This window comes from Rhinopithecus bieti, unplaced genomic scaffold (genome assembly GCF_001698545.2).
Source record: "Rhinopithecus bieti isolate Rb0 unplaced genomic scaffold, ASM169854v2 scaffold_38004, whole genome shotgun sequence".
Taxonomy (NCBI): domain Eukaryota; kingdom Metazoa; phylum Chordata; class Mammalia; order Primates; family Cercopithecidae; genus Rhinopithecus; species Rhinopithecus bieti.
This window is the reverse complement of record NW_016816095.1, coordinates 1,184,221-1,208,127: the sequence shown is the minus strand read 5'-3', so window position 1 is coordinate 1,208,127 and position 23,907 is coordinate 1,184,221. Positions and strand designations below refer to the sequence as shown.

The 23,907-nt window shown below is 39.5% G+C and overlaps 1 protein-coding gene across 1 annotated transcript in view; it reads left to right on the top strand.

Moving 5' to 3' along the window:
- Window positions 1-23,907, top strand: part of WWC2 (WW and C2 domain containing 2) — a 211,596-nt gene that overhangs the window by 182,384 nt on the left and 5,305 nt on the right. The window contains exon 22 of the mRNA XM_017854348.1: window positions 23,103-23,230. Within this exon, the coding sequence (XP_017709837.1) occupies window positions 23,103-23,230 (128 nt within the window). The remainder of the gene's footprint in view (window positions 1-23,102; window positions 23,231-23,907) is intronic.

Here is a 23,907-nt window from a genome sequence, read left to right as displayed (position 1 = left end):
AAAAAAAAAAAAAAAAAACACAAGAGTGTTTTTAAAGAAACTATTTCCATTATTTTGACACCTAAATATTACTGAAATTTTCAAGAATCTGCATACATATGAAATTGATTGACTTTCTCGAGAGTAGCATTTATATTTGGTTTCGAAGTGTGTATTCATATCCATATGTAGTAGCAAATAGAATTTTCCATACAGCTGAAATACTAATACTACAAATGCCAAAATGTTGTTTCCTTCAGCCCCTTTGGATGGGGATGTAAAATAGATCAGACACTTCCTGAAACTAACAGAAAATCTTATCTATGATATAAACTGCTCTTTTTGACCCAGAGTTGTTATTTGATCATATCGTGTATAGTACTATCAGGAAAGTTTGAATCGTTCAGCTGACTGGAACTACTGATCCTAGATGGAACTCAGAAACTAAATGAATGAATTTCAAGAATCAAACTGACACCAGTGATCTTTAAAGAAACTTTAAGCAACAAAACGTATTTCATATCTGTATCTTATCCCACCTGATAGAAGGAAACCTTCACATTCAGTAGGACCTCAGTGTTTGCTTAATGCAAAGTTCAATGGTAGGCCTGACATTTGCCACAGCAGTGGATACGGGATAATTAGACATTGCCCTGGTTTCATAAAGAAGATGAGCCAGACACTCCAGGTCCATGAGAGCAGTGCTTCCTGGAGAGGTCAGGAGAGGTTTCATGGAGGAGGTGGCACTTGAACTGGCTTTTAAAGTGGGAAGTGGAGCTTCATAGGGGTGAGAGGCCCAGGACCGTCCATTAATAAAGGTCCAGATGGGCTCCAGACAGTGGAGGGCTGTGGGCAGGAGCCTGCAGGAGAGTAGGGCCACAGCATGTGGAAGGTAGTCTTATGAAATGGAAGATTGAATTATAAGCAGAAATGACCTGCGCTTATGTTTGTAACCTCAGTAACCATCATTTTTACTCTCGAGTTTTTAACTCAACATTAGCAATAATTTCAAACTTTTGGTTGACTTTGACCTACTTTAATGTCATGGAGAAGCATCACAGTCTTTGACTTTTATGGGTCAAAGCCTTCGAAAGCTGAATTGGAGTTTTACAACTATAGATGCAAACAGAACTTTGTGTCTTTGGTTGGTTGTTCATTTCTAGTGTGTCATGATATGAAATTCTAAACCTCTAGGTATCAATAATTACTAAAACTGTGGGACTTAAGTTTTTTACTTAATATCATAATGCAAAGGTTCATCCATAAATTGCTTGTTACCGTATTTCATTTTTCTTGACTTATCTAATCTCCATTATATAGAGAGAAGCTCAGTAGAGCAAAAAACAAAAGGAAAAACAGACAAAGCTCTGGCAAAATTAATGAAGAGAATATACAAATAAAGAATATTACAAAAGTAATGAGGGACAGAACTACAGGTAATTGTGAGATTTAAAAAATAATTACAGCTGAGGTGGGAGAATCACTTGACCCCAGGAGTTGGAGACCAGCCTGGGCAATATAGGGAGACCTTGCCTCTACAAAAAAGTAAAAAAAAAAAATTCACTAGGCATGGTAGCATGTACCAATTACTTGGTCCCAATTACTTGTAAGGCTGAGGTGGGAGGATCACTTTAGCCCAGGAGGTAGAGGCTGCAGTGAGTTGTGATTGCAGCACTGCACTCCAGCCTAGAAGACAGGGTGATACCCTGTCAATCAGTTATGAAAAATTAAAAAATAAATGCATACACACACACACACACACACACACACACACACACACGCACTCCCAGTGCTTTGGGAGACCAGAGTGGGAGGACAGCTTGAGGCCAAGAGTTTGAGACCAGCCTGAGTGACATAACAAGATCCCATGGGGAAAAAATAAAGTTAAGTTAGCTGAGCATGGTGGCACATACCTATGTAGTCTTGGCTATTCTGGTGACTGAGGCAAGAGGATCACCAGAGGTTTGAGGTTGAAGTGAGCTGTGATCACCCCACTGAACTTTAGCCTGACTGACAGGAAAAAATAATTGAATACTATCAAAAGTATATGCCTACAGTTTGGACATACGTCTAGGAAAATATACTAGAATGGATGTTTGGAAAGAATAAAAAGGATGGAAAATCCTATAACTCTTTTAAAAAAGTAGAAGTAGTGATTAAAATCTATCCACAAAGAAAATGTAAGTTCTGGATGCTTTATAAGCAAATTCCACCACACTTTCAAAGAAGAAATTATCTCAATTTTATACAAACTCTTCCAGACACTAGAAAAAGAGGGAACACTTCTGCAACTAATTTTATGTAATCAACATCCCTAAAGCCAACACTAGACAAAGATACTTTCAAAAGGAAAATCACAGGCCAGGCCAGTTTCATTTATGAATGTAGATGCCAGAATCCTGACTAACAAATGTTAGTAAATAGAATCCAACACCGTATTAAAAAGATAATACATGTTGACCATGTTGAATTGTACGAAAGTTTTCTTTGGTTTGGTTTGGTTTGGTTTTTTGAGACAGTGTTTCGCTCTGTTACCAAGGCTGGAGTGCAGTGGCATGGTCTTGGCTCACTGCAACCTCTGCCTCCCGGGTTCAAGCAATTCTCCTGCCTCAGCTTCCCAAGTAACTGGGGCTACAGGTGCGCACCACCACTTTTTTGTAGTTTTGGTAGAGACAGGGTTTCGCCATGTTGGCCAGGCTGGTCTCAAACTCCTGACGTCAGGTGATCCACCCGCCTCAGCTTCCCAAAGTACTGGGATTACAGGCATAAGCCACTGTGCCTGGCAGGTTTTTTAATATTGGAAAACAATGAATTAAAAAAATATATGTTGACCCTGTCGAAATGTCTAAGAATATTTTTAGTGCTAGGAAATCTATTTGTATAATTCATTACTTTAACAGATTAAGGAGAAAATCATTTGGCCAACTCAGTAGATTCAGAAAATATTGAGAAAAGTCAGTGTTCTTTCATGTTTAAAAATCCCAGTAAGTTAGAGGCAGGAACTTCCTCAACTTGATAAAGAATAACTTAAAGTAAGTGTGATCATAAATAGATAAACATTAGAATCATTTTCTTTAAAATCAAACACAAGGCATTCACTATCCTTCTGTTCAACATTGTATTAGGAGTTCCTAAACAGTGCCATAAGGCAAGAAAAAAAGTAGAAGCAAAAAGATTGGAAAGAAATAAAGCTGCCGTTATTTACAGGTGACATTGCATACATTAAAAAATTTGTAAGTTATTACAAATAGTAGGAGTTTAGCAAGATGGGTGAGTAGTATGATATCCAAAAGTCTGTTGCATTTCTTTACACCAACCAGAAACACCTAGAACATTTAATTAAGATAATTACAACAGTATCAAAGAATATCAAATATCAATAAATAAACTTAACAAAAATAAACAGTACAGTACAAAGAAAATTACAAAACCTACTGAGAAGAAATGTAAAAGCAAATTCATGGAGAATTTATTACATCCATGTAGAGCAGGGGTCAGTAAGCTTTTCCTATAAATGACCATATATTACATATTATATCAAATTATACTACAATATAATGTAACTGTATTATAACTAAATATTAACAATGTTAAATATTCCCTGTTGCCATATGGTCCCTGTTGCCGCTATTCAGTTCTGCCATAGATAAAATGTAATTAAGTGATGTATTTGCATTCCAATAAAACTTTATTTACAAAAAGAGGTGGCAGGCCATAGTTTGCCAATTGCTGATATAGAGGAAGAATTAATACTGTGGAGACGGCCAGTTCTTTCTAAAATGTACCATAGAGTCAATGTAATTCCAAGCAGAATACCCACATGGTTCTTCATGGATACTGATGCAGTTAATGAAAAAGTAAAGGTCAAAGAATAGCCAAGGTACTTTGGAAAAGAGTAACAAGGAGAGGGACTTGCCCTACAAATTTATTAAGCTGCTAAAATAGCAGGAATTTGTGGAGGAATTAAGAGATTGGTCATGGCATGAATACAGAGCTCAGAAGCAGACACATCTGTATGGAGTGTTGCTGTGTGATGAGGATGTATCTGTGTGGAGCACTGATGTGTGATACATAAGTAATAGGGGAACCGTGAAGTTTCTAAAGTGTTCTCTGGAAAGACAGTGTGGCAGTAGTATAAGTGACCATGGCTAGAGCCAGAGGCTCCTTCCCAGTCCCCAGCGCCAGACATTTTCTCATGAGATAAAGTGAGAGAGACTCTGGCAGATCCAAAGAGTAAGTCTAATACTGATTGAAAAAGAAGATTAAGACCTTCTTTTAAAAGTAAAAGCATCATAAATATACTGTTTTCCTGAGTGGTTTGTTTTTTTTTTTTTAATTGTCTTTCATTGTAGAATTCTGCTAAGATTCTTACTGTTGCTGATTCAAGATTTGGGGACTGATAGGGTGACCTTTGTTTTCCTTCTACACTAAAGAAATCTTTGCATTTGCTCTAAGTAAAGTAGATATAAAGTAGAAAGAGTCTAGAACCCAACAACCCAAGGAAATCATCAGGGCAGACACACTGCTCAGAGTCTCTGAAAACTGGCAGCCAAGTCAGAGTTGATATTTGAGGCACACATGTTCATTTTAATGATTTGTCCCTTAATGAGCCAGTCAAAAATGTGTGTTTGTTTCCAACTGAAGAAAAAATTAAGAAGGAGTTCCTTGGGAAACTTGAGCGACATATTTTCTGTAAAAACACAAACACACCTCCTAATGCAAATCCTTCCTCTCCAACTCCTATGCTGCCTTCTACCTAGAGTGTCAACTCCCCAGGGAAGCAGTGAGGCTCCTTTGCTTCTTTGGTATTACAGTGCCTTAGTAGATGTTCCATCCAACCTTGGCAGAAGTCTCCTTTGCCTCATTCAAGCTGCTCATCTTGTTGACCAGCCGTGATTTTAGCCCTCTTTGAGTTTTGCTTGCCTCCTGCTCACCGCTAGCATAGAGGATTTCACCCTGGGGCTTACTGATGAATAGAACAATACAGCCTGAAAACGTGATGAGAATCTGACTGGTGCACTCTGTCTGTGGCCTTAGCGTAGCTTGGCCATGTGAGGGCCTCTGCCCTGTCCTCAGGGAGCCCTTGGTCCAGTTGTGCCTTGGTGATGCTGGGACCAAGTTTCAGGAATATCAGGGTCTATGGATATTACCAGATCAAATCAATATCTCTTAGAGACCTTATGTACAACACAGTTTTGAAATCAACCCTCAACGCTTTTTGACAGACTGTTCTGAAACAGTTTTCTGCTGTTTTTGTTCCCACCATCTCATACGATGTTCACAGCCATGATCTAGGAAAAGAATGACAGTGTGACGGGAAAAGTGCCCAATTCATTCTTCCTGGGGTGCCGAGATCCCTGACACCCCTTGTTTGTTTGTTTTCATCCCTATCATACCGACCTATCATTCTGTTCTCAGTGACAGAAGTAGTGATAGGAATATGAGACGTGCTTTTCAGACACATGATAAAGTTGAACTAAATTGCCTTGGAAATGACCTCTTTGGGAGCTGTCATCTCTGTCATTCAGTGCAACCATGTGTGTGACACGGGTGGTATTTTTCACTTTCATCTCCGAATTGTCAGCATTTAATTATTCCTATTGCAGGGCATCGCCTAAAAATGATGCTGGCTAACATACCTGACGGGTGCCGTCCCTTCCTGTGCCTGCCTCAGAGCCAGTGTCTTCATAAAGTTGCTGCCATAGCTGTGTGAGGGTTTTGATTCTTTAAAATGTCAACACAACCCAACATACTTGAGTACAAAGCTGGGTGGAGTTGCCCTTGCCAGTAGAGGTAACATTAATGCCACGTTGGATGTATTTTGCTCACAAAACAGGCCTTCTGTTACCCACGTGGCAGTACTCTCTTAAATGGTATGAAAACTGGTCGCTGGGCTCAGAACAGCCCAGGATTAATCTGAAGATCATGGGACTGTTCAATTTGGATCAAGAGTGCAAAGATTTGAGAGAGCCAGGATCTCCTTTGTTTTGCCCAGTGAAGGATACAGGCAGGCCTTGTTCCAGTTGGAAACTGTCTGAAAAAGAATGACACTTTAGAACTCTCCTTTGTAAAATAGTGCTTTATTTTATATTAATTTACAGTTGTTTAATCACTAAATGATACCTGTGCATAATTCTGGCCTCATAATACGTTTCTGATGATGATTAGAATCATCCTTACATAGGTTGCATTGATGATTTTGCTTAGAAATTATTCTTAAGGCCGGGCGCAGTGGCTCACGCCTCTAATCCCAGCCCTTTGGGAGGCCGAGGCTGGTGGATCACGAGGTCAGGAGATCGAGACCATCCTAGCTAACACAGTGAAACCCCCTCTCTACTAAAAACACAAAAAAAATTAGCCGGGCGAGGTGGCGGCGCCTGTAGTCCCAGCTACTCGGGAAGCTGAGGCAGGAGAATGGCGTGAACCCGGGAGGCGGAGCTTACAGTGAGCCGAGATCTGGCCACTGCACTCCAGCCTCAGTGACAGAGCAAGACTCCGTCTCAAAACAAAAAAAAAAAAAAAAAAAGAAATTATTTCTTAATAGAAGAGTCTTTTTGAGACAGGTCCTCTCTCTGTTACCCAGGCTGGAGTGCAGTAGTGTGACCACAGCCCACTACAGCCTTGACCTCCCAGGTTCAAGCAGTCCTTCCACCTTGGTGGTTGGGACCACAGGCACACACCACCACGTGGACTCAGCTAATTTTTTTTTTTTTTTTTTGTAGAAACCAGGTTTCACTGTATTGCCCAAGCTGGTCTCGAACTCCTGGGCTCAAGCAAGCCTCCCTCCTTGGCCTCCCAAAGTGCTGGGATTGCAGGTGTGAGCCACCATACCTAGCCTAGAGGATTTCTGATCTTTATTATCTGATGAACCAGCACTTAGTTGGTTTTAAAACTAGTTTGCATACCAGGATAATGAGGGAAAAGAAGATCCCAAGGATCTTTCTCTTATGATCATGGTAGAGCCTGAGATAAACACTTTTTTTTTGTCTTGGAGTTTCACTCTTGTCATCCAGGGTGAAGTGCAGTGGCACAATCTCAGCTCACTGCAACCTCCACCTCCCGGGTTCAAGCCATTCTTCCACGTCAGCCTCCCAAGTAGCTGGGACTACAGGTGCACACCACCACTCCCAGCTAATTTTTGTATTTTTAGTAGAGATGGAGTTTCACTATGTTGGCCAGGCTGGTCTTGAACTCCTGACCTCAGGTGATCTGCCCACTTTGGCCTCCCAAAGTGCTGGGATTATAGGCGTGAGTCATCGCGCTCGGCCTGGGATAAACACTTCTGTTCTACTGCTTCACCAAGAGGGTGCAGCCCGGGGAGCTGAAGAGAGACAACGGAGGAGATGGCCGCTAGTGTCCTGCCTGCTTGCTCCCTTGGGACCAGCACCCACAGGCCATGCTAACCACATCTCACAGTCATCCCTCAGAGGAGAAATGAGGAAGAATCATTCCACCCATGCGCACATATGACTGCCAAACAATCTCACGGCACACGTTGGCTTCAGCAGAAAAGCCATGGCAGGGGCCAGAGAAAGGACATAAGAGGAGACACTAGTTATACCTTCCTGAAGTCCGCCAGACCCTCAGAGTTGATGACTGCGAGGGCATTGGGAAAGGTCGAGAGGATTTGAGCGGACATGTTAGAGGTCTCTTATTCAGAATGAGAATGTGAATGAGAATGTGTTTTCTAGTTCTTTTCAAGAAAATTTCAGCTTAACAAAATGTGAAGATACATCTAAAAAATTAAGGGCTAGTAAAAGCTGACAGTCTTAATAATTTGTATTCAGCTTTCTCCATGCCATTGCTATTGTTTTTCTAGATCACTACGGTGAACATCTTAGGGATGCCGTTAACAGTTCAGTATAAAACTCCTTTGTCAGAGGAGTTGAACCTCATATACAAAATGCTGTCTTTTTATACACATGATAGGGCCAAAACTCTTTAGCTAGCCTGATGTTACCCAGGGAAAGAGCCATTGGTATATACCTGAGGTCCCTGTTTAGGGTCCAAGTGAAAAGAGACTATAACAGCAAGGCCGGGAGACCGATGAGTGCTTGTGGTGTCAGAGTCAGATCTTCTTGGATGCGGTTGTGGCTTTGCTTTCTCATTACCCTTCCCCATTGCTTTCCTTTACAACTCCTTTCTTCTTCCAAACAAAAAATAGGTAAATGAAAACAAACCAGCCTTATAAAAATATGCATACCTGTGGCTTATGTTTTTCCCATGCACTAATAGGATTTTATATACTTACGTATGAATTAAGAGGATTGAAGTAGATAGCCACCAAGATCCCTTCTAGTTACAGAATTTTGTGATCTATTTGAAATCAAGTCTAATGTGCTTTCAGTATAAATAGGGATTCAGAGAGATTTGTGGAAATTGAAGTCTGCATGGCCTAAGGGAACTAAACCTTGAGGGTACATGCAGTACTTTGATAATTCTGAAGTCCCAGGTGAAATGTGATTCCTGGAAGCTTTTTCGTATCAGGATACTCAGAGTGCAGTCTTACACAGGTTATGCAGAGTGGATTTTTTATCACACTGTAAGAAACTATGCTGTCTTAGTCCATTTTGTGCTGTTATAACGAAATGCCACAGACTGGGTAATTTATAAAGAACATAAATTTATTTCTCACAGTTCGGGAGGCTGGAAAGTCCAAGATCCAGAGGCTGCAGCTGGCAAGGGCCTTCTTGCTGTGATATCCCATGGTGGAGGGTAGGAGGCAGGAGAGAGAGTCCACTCCCAAAAAAGCCCTTTGATTGGGGCATTAAACCCACACATGAGGGTGGAGCCCTCAGGCCTGCTCACCTCTCAAAGGTGCCACCTTTCAATACCGTTACAATGGCAGTTGAATTTCAGCATGAGTTTTGGAGAGACAAACATTCAACCCGTAGCAGATGCCAAGCCCGCTGCCCCTCCATTTTTGCTTCCTTCTACTACTGGCAGTTTCACATCAAGCAACAGTGAAAAAAGCTCACAAAACAAGGTGCATTTATCCTGCTTTCAAAATGATTTGATTCTCCCTAGTGCAGAAGGGATTTTGTCGTTATTTTTACCAACTCTGTGGATATAAACTGTTTGAGTTGTGTACTTTTCTCACCACTGAAATTTGCAAAAACCGGTTTTGTGAAAATACAAACTTCCCATTGTGTGCCTTCCGTTATAGCCACAGAAGCTCATGATAACCATTGACTTCCCTCACCTGCTTCTTCCTCACTTCCACAGCCATTTGTTAACATACACATGGGTACACCAGGACCTGCACACACACACACACTAACTCTGCCACACTCACACATTGCCCTTTCATCTCCATCATTTCCCTGTGGTATTGGGGATTTGTGAGGTTTTCAGCAAGATGACCATAAAGTGCCTAACGATGAGCAAAGAGTCTGCCAGTTGCCATAAAAAATATGGCTCCTAGAAAAGCAGTGAATCAAAGCCAGCAGCAGATCCTGGATCTGCCTCCCTTGTCAGCGAAAACTGTCAGGTCTCAGGGTCACACTCCATAACCTTCCTCCTTTGTGATCCAAAGTCTGTTTTGTAGCTCAGAATAAAAAACAGAATCTTATTTAGTGTCCTCGTGTATTGTAAAACCCCCTTAGGAAGCAGAGCAAGAAGCTCAGGACTGTAACTTAAGACCGGATGGTGCTTTTTATTCCATTAGGCTTCTTAACACAACTATGAAGAAATCACTGGGCCTCTCTGCAGGTTGGGCTCCCATCATGTAAACTGGAGGTGAATCACACCTTCTGGAGTCCGCAGCATGCGAAGTGGCTCCCAGGCCTCGTGAGCCAGGCGTCTTATCGTGACTCCTTGGGGTGAGGGGAAGCATGCCGAGAGAGGACTGGGGTTCTTCCAGAGGAGGCTCATGGTCCTTACGAAGCAGGAATTTCTTTCTTTTCTTTTTTTTTTTTTAATTTTTTCCATAGAGTGTTTCCCTGTCAAAATGCCAAAATTCTGGTGCTAGACTGCAGAACTGCTAGACTTTTTGTAAAGCTTAAAATAATGCAAATGTTAACACTCTTAAAAGTTAGATCTGTTTTAAAAATTATGCCAAGTATATTAATACACTGCATTCAACAAAATCTTAATGATTACAGTAAAGTATTCAGCAATGAGATTTAACTGCCTACAAAGTTGTTTGGTATTGATCATTAGCAGCTGATAATAATTCTATATGTTTTGCCACCTAATTTTTGGAGAAGGATATTGGTATAGATACAGATAAAAATATAAAACGTAGAGGCAAATACAGTCTTCAGTAAAGTATATTTTTATTCAGCAGGGAAGGAAATATCTTCCTATGTTCCCTGGTCAGCTTTATTTTTTTGTAAGACAAAGGCAAGTTTCAAATTAATTTTGTAGTCACCATAGAAATGCTGGAAGTTGAAAATGTCAGCAGCCATTACACTACGTAGAGGGACTGCCAAAAGGGTTCTCTGCAAGGGGTAGGAGACCTCTGCGTTCCATTCACGTGGAAGGTAGCAAAGACGGAACAGGATGCTGTGAGCCTGTCCTATTTCCTGTCTGATAAAATCACTTCTAGGTAAGAAAAGTAGGTTAGATTTCCTTACCTATGCATGATTCAGTTCCTTCCCTGACTTTTCCTGATACGTCTCTTGTGAAATCAGTCAACAGATGTCTGTTTGAAGAGCGATTTTTTTTTCTTATGGTATTTCACGAAGAATTTGAATAGCAGCAAAATGTTTAGTCTATTTACTAATTTAGTAATTTGATATACCATAGCAAGGTAGAAGTCATCTCTCGGTGTATACTAAGTCAACAGTTCCTTATCTGGGCCCTAATGAAAAACTACCCATTTACTAAAGACAGGACTTCACAAAGTAACTGTCACATTTGTCAGCCTTGTATTTGAATCACATAAATTCACAAGCTCCAACTGGCAACTAAATTATCTCATCAATTACAAAGTAATCAAGAGACAACTGTTACTTAACAAATATAGGCTGCTTTTATAGACAAAATCTTTCAAAACAGGGTGAGGAATTGGGGGGGCAGTAAGAAATACCTGGAAAAAGACACCGTGTGATGAAAAAAAATCAAAACTTATTGCAGTAGATGATTATTAGCAAAGTCCTAAGGATGCCCCATTGTGGGTTATTTAGCTTTCCATAAAGTAGTTTCAGTATAATTTACTCTTTATAAGTATTTGCTGAATAAAGAGTTTTTGTAAAATCTCATCTTTCCTCAAAGTGCCACAGTATTTTATTTGCAGATTTAAAGTGAGTTTAGGATATTTTGCTTTGAGAATATTCTAATTTTTTTTAAATGTTTAAGTAACACGTGGTTATTAAAACAAATTTAGGTGATGCAGAACTATATAAAGCAAAAACTAGAAGTCCTTCTTGGAGTTGTACTTCCCAGAGGTTACCACTGTTGACAATTTGGTGTATGTCCTTCTAGCTATTTTTTATGCAATGTGTGTGTGTTAGTGTTATTTGAAAGAGTTATACAAAAATGGGGTCATAAAGATAGATTGTTCTGAAATTTGCTTCTTTCCCTCAGTTAATTCTAATACTATGTGATGAATAGCTTTCCATATTAGCAAATGTTACTGTAACTCATTATTTTAATACATTCATTTGTATAGCTGTATCAGTTATTTAATTATTCTAATAACAATTTCCCAAATGTTCTATTATAAACAATGTGGAAACACACACTTTTATGCATATTTTTTGCACCTTTCTGGCCACGCTAGTATTCCTAAAGCATAAATTCTTAGTAAGAGAATTGCTGATAGTATCAGTTTGGCTGTGAAACATAGTCAAAGATCTTGTCTTTGTCGTGTCTCTTAAGCCTGAAGACCTTGTTTGATTTCCTGGCCTTAAAGGTGTCTGAAACAGTGGATGCACGTGGAATGACAAGGTCCTTAATTGCCCTTTTTGCCAGCACCAGTCTTACTTCCTTCTAATGTTTCTAACTGCTTAGTTTATAACAGAAGCAGTTGGCTTTTCAAGTCTGGAAGGATCCCAATTATGGGACTGTCCATCAACTTAGATTGCAGGTGCAGGCTACCCACCACCTTTAGACCTTTACCTAAGCTGTTTTCTCTTCTACCTCTGTATGTCAACTGCATAGTTCTGACCTGAGTTGATGTCGATCTCTCTCTCTCTGTCTCTGTCAGGTACAGCAAGAGGCAGCTTCTCAAATCATTGCTGGTTAGCTAGTTTCCGCAACATCCCCAGTGAGAATTGGGAGGGAAAGTGAACAGGAAAGTTACCGTGTATTCACACCAGAGATTTTGCTTAGAATATGCCTTCTCCTAAAGCAGCTTTCCAAAAAATTGACGGAAGCCAACTCACTTATTTATAAGGCCCCACTGTCCCTCAAGACACAAATCAACTAAATTAAATTAGATTTGTTTATCTGTCAGATAGCAGCTGGGTGCAGTGGCTCATGCTTGTGATCCCAGCACTGTGGGAGGCCGAGGCAGGCAGATCACTTGAGGTCAGGAGTTCAAGACCAGCCTGGCCAACATGGTGAAACCCCATTTCTACTAAAGATATAAAACTTAGCTGGGCATGGTGGCAGGCGCCTGTAGTCCTAGCTATTCTGGAGGCAGAGGCAGGAGAATTGCTTGAGCCCAGGAGGTGGGGAGGTTGCAGTGAGCTGAGATCCTGCCATTGCACTCCAGCCTAGGTGACAGAGCGAGATTCCCTCTCAAAAAACAAAAACAAACAAACAAAAAAAAGGATTTGTGTATCTGTCAGATGGAGATAACAACTGTTTTTAAGTATGTATTGGCAAGACTGATTTAAGATGAGACCACTCCCCCTCGTTAAATGTATATGTATTATATAATGAAGTCTCCAGCCATTTGATTTAATTAATTCCTTTTGTAAGACAACGTTGCAAGTAACTTCTGCAAATATAGGCAGTTGTCAGAAATAAACTACTGGTTCAAAAATTGTATTGAGCACTTGAGCCTTTATGAATTATGTTAAACAGGCACATCCTTTGCCCTCCTGAAGCTTTTGGGCCCAGTCTAAACATCTCAGCCACCAAGGCAAACCTTGAGCCATATCCTAAGTGAATAACTAGGCAGCCTCTTAGCATACCTACAAGAGGGAGTCAGTGCCTTGGGTGAAGGACAGCAAATGGGGAACAGAGTCATCATGGCCCCTTTACCGCATGACGACAGTCCTCACTGTGAATTACATGACTTTCTAATATGAATGTAGGAGGAGTAACAACTCACACATTCATATTTAAGCCTTATTTTCTATTTCACAGTTTGTTTACATAGCTAAAGAATTGTCTTTTTAATACTTACTAATAAATAAATGTAAGTTTGGATTTTATATCAGGGAAGCTTTATTCAGTATTTTACAATATTAGGTGTTTTTAAAACTCAAAGTACAAATTAACACTAGTTTTTCCCTGATAATGGAGTAAAATAAACAGTTATATGAATATACTGATGTAGGCTTATTGTGGAGAATTTTTTAAACTATGTAATACATGCCTGCATTTATTTATCTCCAAACCTAATATAGCCACATGTTCACTTACCAAGATTTTTAAATGTCAAATCCCACTTGAATGAACACTGCAGCCTAGAAATAATTTAAATAGGTAATTGTAGAGGGTTCGTTAAGATAATTAAGCTGTAGCTACTAAGTGGAATGTTATAAAATCATTAAAAGTTACAGGCTTCTGGTTTCTGGTCCAACATATAAGGAGTTTGAAGTCTTCAATCTAACAGCAAATAAAAAAATGAACAAAATGAAAAATCAATTCTTCTTAGATCAGTCAGAGAGGTGAGGTCATAGGGCAAACTACTATCCCCAGAACTGGAGAGACAGGCAAGCAGAACGAAGAATCACAACTTACTGGAGCAAGAACCTATGAGCAGTGACCTCTGCAGGAACCAATAATGGGGTAAGAAAACCTAAACTGTAATGAACATACTGCTGGAGGCTCACTACAGAGAAGTCTGAGAGTTAAAAACTGCAGGAGTACCCGGTCATGAGAAGTCAGGGGCTCTCCACGCTTGTGTTAGTTTTACTTCCAGGAGCTTGACTGGGTCCTCACAATGGATGTCGAAGAAAAGTCTTCTCCTGATTCTGGCAGAGGAAGGAAAAAAGTAGCCAGTTGAAACATACAAAAGCATTCTGTTCTTCTTAGCAAGGCCTGTCCTCAGGAGAAACCATGTTCTCAGAACTTAACTGACTTAGATGAGGGAAATACTCAACTCTAGCCCCCTCTAGTCTTCCATGTGGAAGAAGGGGAGTACCCAACTCCAGCCCATCCTAGATACTCTGTTCCACCTCAGGAAGGGAAAGACTGAGAAGCACTTGTGAAGCTCATAGTCCCAGAGCACAGGCCTACTCAAAGACTGAAACCTGTTCACAGAGCTATAGAACACTTTCCTTCTTTACCCCCATCTTGCCACCACAACACTAAAGGCTGTTTACCAGAATTTCTTTCACCTAGTATATTACGCCTGGGTTTGAACTGAAAATTACAAGGCATACTAACAGGCAAAAAACAGAGTTTAAAAGGCAAAACAAGCATCAGAACCAGACTCACATATGGCGGGGATGCTGGACTTATCAGACCAGGAATTTAAAATAACTGTGATGAATATGCTAAGGGCTGTAAGGGAAAAAGTAGGCAATATGCAAGAACAGGTGGACATCATAAGGAGAGAGATGGAAATTCTAAGCAAGAATCAAAAAGAAGTTCTAGAGATCAAAACACTGTAACAGACATGAAAAATAACTTTGATGGGCTCACTAGTAGACTGGACATGACTAAAGAAAGAATATCTGAACTCTTGAGGATGTGTCAATAGAAACTTCCAAAACTGCATAGCAAAGAAAAAAGAGACTGGATAAAAAAGAAGGAACAGAACATCCAAGAACTGTGAGACAACTACAGAAGATGTAGCATGTGTGTAATAGGAATACCAGAAGAAAAAGAAGGGAACAGAAGAAACATTGGAAGGAATAATGACTGAGACTTTCTCCGAATTAATGTCAAACATTAAACTACAGAGCCAGAAAGCTCATAAAACACCAAGCAAAATAAATATACACACACAGAGAACATTACACCTAAGCATATCCAAATTGCAGAAAATTAAAAGATTTAAAAATTTTGAAAGAAGCCAGAGGGGAAAAACTTCCTTATAGAAGAACAAAGGTAAGTATTATATCTGACTTTTCCTGAGAAATCATCGTACAAGCAAGAAGAGAGTGGGATGCAATAATTTAAATTGTTAAGAGGAAAAAGAAATCAACCTAGAATTCTGTACCCAAACACAAAATTATTCTTCAAAAGTGAAGGTGAAATAAATATTTTCTCAGACAAGCAAAAATTAAGGACATTTGTGCTCAGTAGACCTGCCTAGCAAGAAATGTTAAAAGTTCTTTAGAGAAAAGGAAAATGATATGTTAGCAACATGAATCTATATAAACAAAGGAAGAGTATTGAAAAGGAATAAATTAAGATAAATAAGACTTTTTTCTTATTCTTAATCACATAAATAATTTGTTCTAAGTAATAGCAACAGTGTATTCAGTTACATACACTTATGTGTGTGTATGTTTATGTATAAGTGAAATGAGTGGCAGCAATGATGCAAAGCACAAGAGGGAAGAATGAGGGATATTTTGTTATTATAAGGTCCTCGTACTACTCGTGAACTGGTATAATGTTATTTGGAAGTGGATTTGGATAGTATAATACAAACTCCAGAGCAACCACTGGAAAAAGTAAGAGAGAAATATAAATGACATGCTAAGAAAGAAGAGAAAATTGGCATTATATAAAGTCCTCAAAACCACAAAAGGCAGTGAAAGAGTAGAAGACAAACATAGGAACAAACAACAAGAGCAGCAAATAGAAAACAGTAACAAATATGGTAGATATTATTCCAGCTATTTCATTAATCACTGTAAACATCAGTGGTCTGAATACACCAATTTAAAAAGTTTGTCAGAGTTGATCAAAAAAGAACCAACTGTATTTTGTATACAGGAAGCCCACTTTAAACATAAAACACATATAGACTGAAAGTAGCAATGCTAATACTAATCAAAAGAAAGTGGGAATAGCTATATTCATTTCAGATGGAGCAGACTTCAGAGCAAGAAAAGTTACTCAGTTTAAAAAAAAAAAAAGCATGACATAATGAATAATAAAGAGATTAATTATCCAAGAAGGGATAACAATTTTGTTTTTGTTTGTTTGTTTGTTTGTTTTGGAGATGGAGTCTCGCTCTGTCACCCAGTCTCCCAGGTTCAAGTGATTCTCCTACCTCAACCTTCTGAGTAGCTGGGATTACAGGCGCCCGCCACCACACCCAGTTAATTTTTGTATTTTAGTAGAGACGAGGTTTCGCCATGTTGGCTAGGTTGGTCTCAATCTCCTGACCTCTGATGATCCATCTACCTCAGCCTCCCAAAGTGCTGGGATTACAGGCGTGAGCCACTGTGCCCGACCAGAATAACAATTCTTTTTTTTTTTTTTTGAGACGGAGTCTCGCTCTGTCACCCAGGCTGGAGTGCAGTGGCCGGATCTCAGCTCACTGCAAGCTCCACCTCCCGGGTTTACGCCATTCTCCTGCCTCAGCCTCCCGAGTAGCTGGGACTACAGGCGCCTGCCACCTCTCCCGGCTAATTTTTATTTTTTTATTTTTTAGTAGAGACAGGGTTTCACCAGGTTAGTCAGGATGGTCTCGATCTCCTGACCTCGTGATCCGTCCGTCTCGGCCTCCCAAAGTGCTGGGATTACAGGCTTGAGCCACCGCGCCCAGCCAACAATTCTTAAATATCTGTGTGACTAACAGCACAAAATATATGAGGCAAAAAAAGAAATAGGAGGAGAAGTGAATGAATTCATTATTATCCTCTGTCAGAAATAAACAGACCCAGCAGGCAGAAAATCAGTAGACATAGTTGAACTCAACAGCACTATTACTTAACTGGATATAATTGACATCTATAGACTACTCATTTAATGACAACAGACGACACACTCTTCTTAAGCTCCCTTGGAACATTCACCAAGATACAGACCACAGTCCAGGCCATAAGATATATATTTACACTGTCTGCTTTTACCACAGTGGAATTAAACTAGAAATCAATAACAAAAGTAGCTGGAAAATTCCAAAATACTTGGAGATTAAACAGCATACTTCTAAATAACAAGTGGGTCAAAGGAGAAATCTTAAGAACAATTAAAAGATATTTTGAGCCAAATGAAAAAACAATCAAAATTTGTAGGATTTTGGAGGACAGCCACTGAGTCTGTGGACACTGCCCCAGAAGCAGGAACTATAGCATCCTCTCCTCTTCCACTTCTCATTACAACCAGTAAAGGCTGTTCCTATCATAAGAAAAAAAAATTGGGGGATGCAGCAAACACAGTGCTTAGCAAGAAATTTATAGCATTGAATGCATATACTAGAAAAAAGGAAAGAACTAAAATCAATCAACTAAGTTTGCATCTTAGGAAACTAGAAAGAAAAGAGCAGACTAAGGTAAGAAAAGAAATCATAACCATTAGAACAGAAATGAATGGAATTAGAAACAGGAAGTCAGTAAGCTGTGTCTTTCAAATGATCAATAAAATTGGTAGACTGGGCTGAGCACGGTGGCTCACACCTGTAATTCCAGCACTTTGGGAGGCCGAGGCGGGTGGATCATGAGGTCAGGAGTTCGAGGCCAGCCTGGCCAATATGGTGAAACCCCATCTCTATTAAAAATACAAAAATTAGCCAGGTGTGGTGGCATGCACTTGTAGTCCCAGCTACTTGGGAGGCTGAGGCAGGAGAATTACTTGAACCCGGGAGGTGGAGGTTGTGGTGAGCCAAGATCGTGTCACTGCACTCCAGCCCTGGGTGACAGAGCGAGACTCCATCTCAGGAAAAAAAAAAAAAAAAAAAAATTAGTAAACTGCTAACCAGGGTAAGGAAAAAGGGAGAAGACACAAATTATATTACATCAGAAATGAAAAAGGAGACATCACTACAGGTCCTGTGAACATTAAAAGCATAATAAAGAAATACTGTGAACAACTCTATGCTCTCAACTCTGATAACCAAGATGAAATGGATCAATTCCTTGAAAGATAGTCTGCCAGGAAATAGTCTGAATGCGCCTATCTATATTATAGAAATGGAATCAATAATCGCCTTCCCAAATAGAAAGCATGAGGCATAGATGGATTTACTAATAGATTCTACCCAATTTTTTTTTTTTTTGAGACAGTGTCTTGCACTGTCACCCAGGGTTGAGTGCAGTGGCATGATCTCAGCTCACTGCAACCTCCGCCTCCCAGGTTCCAGAGATTCTTATGCCTCAGCCTCCGAAGTAGCTGGAATTACAGGTGCTCACCACTACACCTGGCTAATTTTTGTATTTTTAGTAGAGACGGGGTTTCACCACATTGGCCAGAGTGGTCTCAAACGTGTGACCTCAGGTGATCTGCCCTCCTCGGCCTCCCAAAGTGCTGGGATTACAGGTGTGAGCCACAGTGCCCGGCCTCTACCAAACATTTAAGGAAACAACTTTATCAATTCTCTGCAATCTCTTTTGGAGAACAGAAGCAAAGAGAATGCTTCTCAGCTTATTCTGTGAGGCCAGCATTATCCTAATACCAAAACCACACAAAGACAAGGAAACTACAGACCCATACCTCTTGTGAACATAGATGCAGAAATCTTTAACAAAATATTAGCAGATCATACCTAACTATTTAGAAAAAGAATTATATACCATGACCAAGGGAGATTTATCCCAGGTGCACAAGGCTGATTTAACAAATTCAAAATCAATTGTTGTAATTAATGACATCAACACCTGCTCATGCTAAAAATAACTCCCAGCAAACTAGGAATAGAAGAGACCTTAAAGAACATGTAGAAAACTCTACAACTAACATCATACTTAATGCTGAAAAACTAGAAGCTTTCCTGCTAAGACTAGGAACAGGGTAAAAATGTCCCCTCTCACATCTTCTTTTCTGTATCACACTAGAAATCTCAGCTAATGCAATAAGAAAAGAAAAAAACAAAAAGAGGCATACAGCTTGGGAAGGAAGTCAAAATTGTCTTTGTTTACACATAAGATGGTTGTCCATGTAGATAACCTGAGAGATTTGACCAAAAACAAACAGAAACAACTCTTGGAACTAATAAGTGATTATAACAAGGTTGTAGGATACAAGGTTACTATACAAAAGTTAATCACTTTTTTATATACCAGCAATGCACTAGTAGAATTGGAAGTTAAAACAATGCCATTTACATTAGTATCCAAAAAGTGAAATACTTGTAAATCTTAACAAAATATATATAAGATCTATAGAGGAAAACTACGTAACTATGATGAAAGAAAATTTAAAAGAAACTAAATAAATGGGAAAATATTCCATGTTTATAGGAAGACTCAATATTGTCAAGATGTTGTGCTTCCAAAATCAATCTATAGATTTAATGCAATTCCACTCAAAATCCCATCAAGTTATTATGTAATAGTCAAACTGATTCTAAAGTTTATATGGAGAGGCAAAAGACCCAGAATAGCCAACACGGTATTGAAGGAGAAGAATGAAGTTGGAGGACTGATGCTACCTGACTTCAAGACACTATAAAGCTATGGTAATCAAAGCAGTGTGGTATTAGTGAAAAAATAGACAAATCAAAATAGAGAGCCTAGAAATAGATCAACTCTCTTCAATGTGCAGTCATCCTTCAACATCCATAGTGGGGATTGGTTCCAGGACTCCCCATGGACACAGATGCTCAAGTCCCTTATATAATATGATATAGTATTGGCATATAACCCACATCCTCCCATATACTTTAAATCATTTCCAGATAACTTATAATACCTATTATAATTTAAATACTATGTAAATAATTGTTATACTGTATTTAATGACAGTAGTAATACAGTATAATGTAGTAATAATAATGTCATTAATGGAATAATGATAAGGAAAAACAATGTCAGTACAGATGCAACCATCCATTTTTTCCCAAATATTTTTTAATTCATGATTGGTCGAATCCATGGATGTGGAACCCACAGATACAGAGGGCTGACTATATTCAACTGACCTTTGACAGAGGAACAAAGAAAATAAATCAAAAAAAGATCCTCTTTTCAACAAATGATTTTGGAACAACTGGATATCTATTCACATGCAAAAAAACATGAATCTGGATATAGATCCTTCTACACCCTTCACAAATATTAACTCAAAATGATCACAGACCTAAATGTAGAATGTAAACTATAAAACTCCTAGAAGTTACCCTAGTTTGAGAAAATCTAGATGACCTTGGGTATGGCAATGACTTTTCATATACAACACAACATCAGAGGCGTGATCCGTGAAAGAAATAACTGATAAGCTGGACTTTGTTATAATTTAAAACTTCTCTGTGAAAGACACCGTCAAGAAAAAGAGAAAACAAGCCACACATTGGGAGAAATATTTGTAAAAGTTATATCTGATAAAGGACTGTTATCTAAGTTACAAAAAACTCTTAAAACTCAACAATACAAAACAAACACACAGTTTAAAAATCAGCAAAAGACCTGAACAGACACCTCACCAAAGCAGATAACAAATAAACACATGAAAAGATATTTAGCATCATATGTCAATAAGAAATTGCAGAGTAAAACAACAATGAGATACCTCTACACACCTGTTAGAGTGGCCAAAATCCAAAACACAGACAACACCAAATGCTGACAAGGATGTGGAGCAACAGGAACTCTCAGTCATTGCTAATAGAAATGCAAAATCATACAGGCACTTTTGAAGACAGTTGTAGATTTCTTATAAAATTAAGCAGATTCTTACATACTATTCAGCATTTGTGCTCCTTGGTATGAGTTGAAAACTTATGTCCACATGAAAACGTTTGCATGAATATTACAGCAGCCTTATTCATAATAGCCAAAACTTGAAAGCAGTCAAGATGTCCTTCAGTAGGTGAATGGTTAAATAAACTAGTATATTCAGACAGTGGAATACTCTTCAGCACTAAAGAGAAATGAGCTATCTATCAAGCCATGAAAAAGACATGGAGGAAACTTAAATGCATAACACCAAGAGGGAGGAATAGGCAGAGCACAGGGGACTTTTAAAGCAATGAAACTCCTCTGTATGACATTGTAATGGTGGGTACATGTCGTTACACTTTTGCCAAAACCCATTGAATGTACACCACCAAGAGTGAAGCTTAATATAAACTATGGATTTGGGGTGATAATGAAGTGTCAATATGAGTTCACTGATTAACAGATGTACCATGCTAGTGGAGGATGCTGGTAGTGGGAGAGGTTATACATGAGTAGGGGCAGGGAGTAAATGAGAACTCTACTTTCCAACCCATTTTGCTATGAACCTAAAACTGCTCTAATAAATAGACTGTGTTTTTTAATGTTATGTGAGGCAGGTTTAACTTGAGAAAATACAATATATGGTTGATTTTTAATAATTATTAAACAATTTCTGTTCTTTGCTGTTGTTTTTCTCTGCCACTGGTCTTCACCTGTTTTTCTGTTTGTTTTGGTTTTTGAAACAGGGTCTTGCTCTGTCATGAAGGCTGTAGTGCAGTGGTAGATCATAGCTCACTGCAGCCTCAAACTCCCAGGCTCAAGTGATCCTTTCACCTCAGGCTCTTGAGTAGTTGGGACCACAGGCACATGCTACCGCGCCTAGTTAATTTTTTTTTTTTCGTAGAGCCCTATGTTGTCCAGGCTGGTCTCAAACTCCTGGCCTTAAGCAATCTTCCCACCTTGGCCTCCCAGCCTGGACTTCACCTGTTTTGTTCACAACTATAACCCTGCCACCTACTACAGAACCTGGCATACTGTTTAAAAAAAAAAAAAAAAAAAAAAAAAAAAAACAGTAATAGCTTCATTCTGAAATAGTATATTCAATGATGTGTTGGGTACTGCTCTAAGTACTTTACATGTGTATGTACTCATTTAAACTTCACAACTTTGAAGTAAGTACTTATTCCCAGTTTACAAATGGAAAAACTAAGACACCAGGAGGTCAAGCAACTTGCCCAAATTTACATCGCTAGTAAGTGGTAGAAATGAAATTTGACCCCAAGCCATATATCTGAGTGTTTGCTCTTCACCCACTTATACCACCTTTCCTTAAAAGGCAGTCCACAAATATTTGTTGATTGAGTGAATGAATGAGTGAATGAATATGAGTGAAAGAATGAAATGAAAAGGCAACTTTTAATACAGTATCATTAGTACATTTTTATTTTAAAACGTGTTCATGCACAGTACCCAAATGTTCATTATTACTAACAGATTATACATTGTAGTAAAGTCATATGGTGGAGTATTATACAGCAGTGAGGAAAGTGAGTTACAACTACATATAACAGTGTGTATGATTCTCGTGAGCATAATGTTGAGCAAAAGAAGCCAGACCCTAAAGAGTATCTGTTTACTGTTCCATCTGTATCAAGGACAGAAGAGGCACGTTAGAAGTCAGAATGCTGGCAACCCTGGGCAGAGCTGGAAGGGCAGCAAGGGGGGCTTCTTGGAAACAGGAGTGTCCTCCCCTTCATCTGGTGCTGGTTACATGGGTGTGTTCAATTTGTAAAAGTTATTTGAGCTATACACGTATATGTGCACATTTTTTGATTGGTAAATTCTACTTTAATAAACAGCTTTTTAAATGGCTAAGTTAGAAAAAAGGATCAAAATGATAAATAAGAGGTTGAAAGTGTATTTGCCCAAAACACTCTTTAACTGTAGGTGTTTTTTGGAAACAGTGCTATGAGTAATTTTCAGTTTCATTTTTAAGAGTTCTTAGGTTTTTCAGATGTAATAAAATTGCCACATATTACCTGTGTAATTCCATTTCTAAAACGTGATTAAAATGAACTTACCCCAAAATCCACATATGCTCCCCACTCAGCGTGAGTTGGTCGTGTGGGTGTTGGCCCCTGACGCGTGATGTGACGGACACCAGCCCACTGGCTGTCCTGCTTGCCCTCCTGACTTTAGTCACAATCTTTCAAGCCTCATAGGATGTCTCCAGGGATTTCTAATCAGTGTTTTGTGTTTTTCTTACATTTTTATTCCCTTTTCCAGGCTGAACAGTCCAAAGAAGAGCAGAAGCAAGGTTTGAATGCAGAGAAGTTGATGAGGCAAGTCTCCAAGGACGTGTGTCGGCTCCGGGAGCAGAGCCAGAAGGTGCCTCGGCAGGTGCAGTCCTTCAGGTGAATAGCCCCATCCAGGACAGCTTTTGGGTTGTCCTCATGTGGTCTGATTGTGTAGGAATTCACCTCAGTGCAGTGAAAGTTTATACTAGGATCTGAGACAGAAATCCTGTGTTCCCTGCCTTGAATATGCAATTTCCCATTTGCACCTGAGGTGATAAATGTGACTGGCAGAGTTAAAGGCTGATGAGAGCCTAACTCCCCTCAAGAACCCAGGGTGTCCCCAGCTCTTAGTAGCTGTTAGCACATCTCATTGGACTATTCTGACCCAGGATACAAAGGTACAGAAAACTTGGGGTTTTATTCACTCATTTCACAGACATTCCTTGGGCAGCCCCAGAAACCTTGCATCTTGTCAGGCCCTGAGATGCGGAGGCTAGGAACATGTGTGTTCTGCTCTTCTCGGGGGCTCTAGGCTGTAGTGGGGACAGGCAGGTAACCAGGTCATTGCAGTGCATGTGGAAAGAGCTCACTAAAGGTATGGATAGGGACCTGTGAGAGATGTGGGAGGAGCCTCAATCCGTATGGGGCAGGTGCTGGGGCTGCGGGCACCAGCGGAGGAGATTATAAGAGAACTCATCATGGAAGGATGGCTGCAAGCTCCTTAGGCACGTAGGGGTGGCAGTTTTGAGTGGGACATGGAGGCAGGAAGAACAGCACGGACAGAGGCACAGACC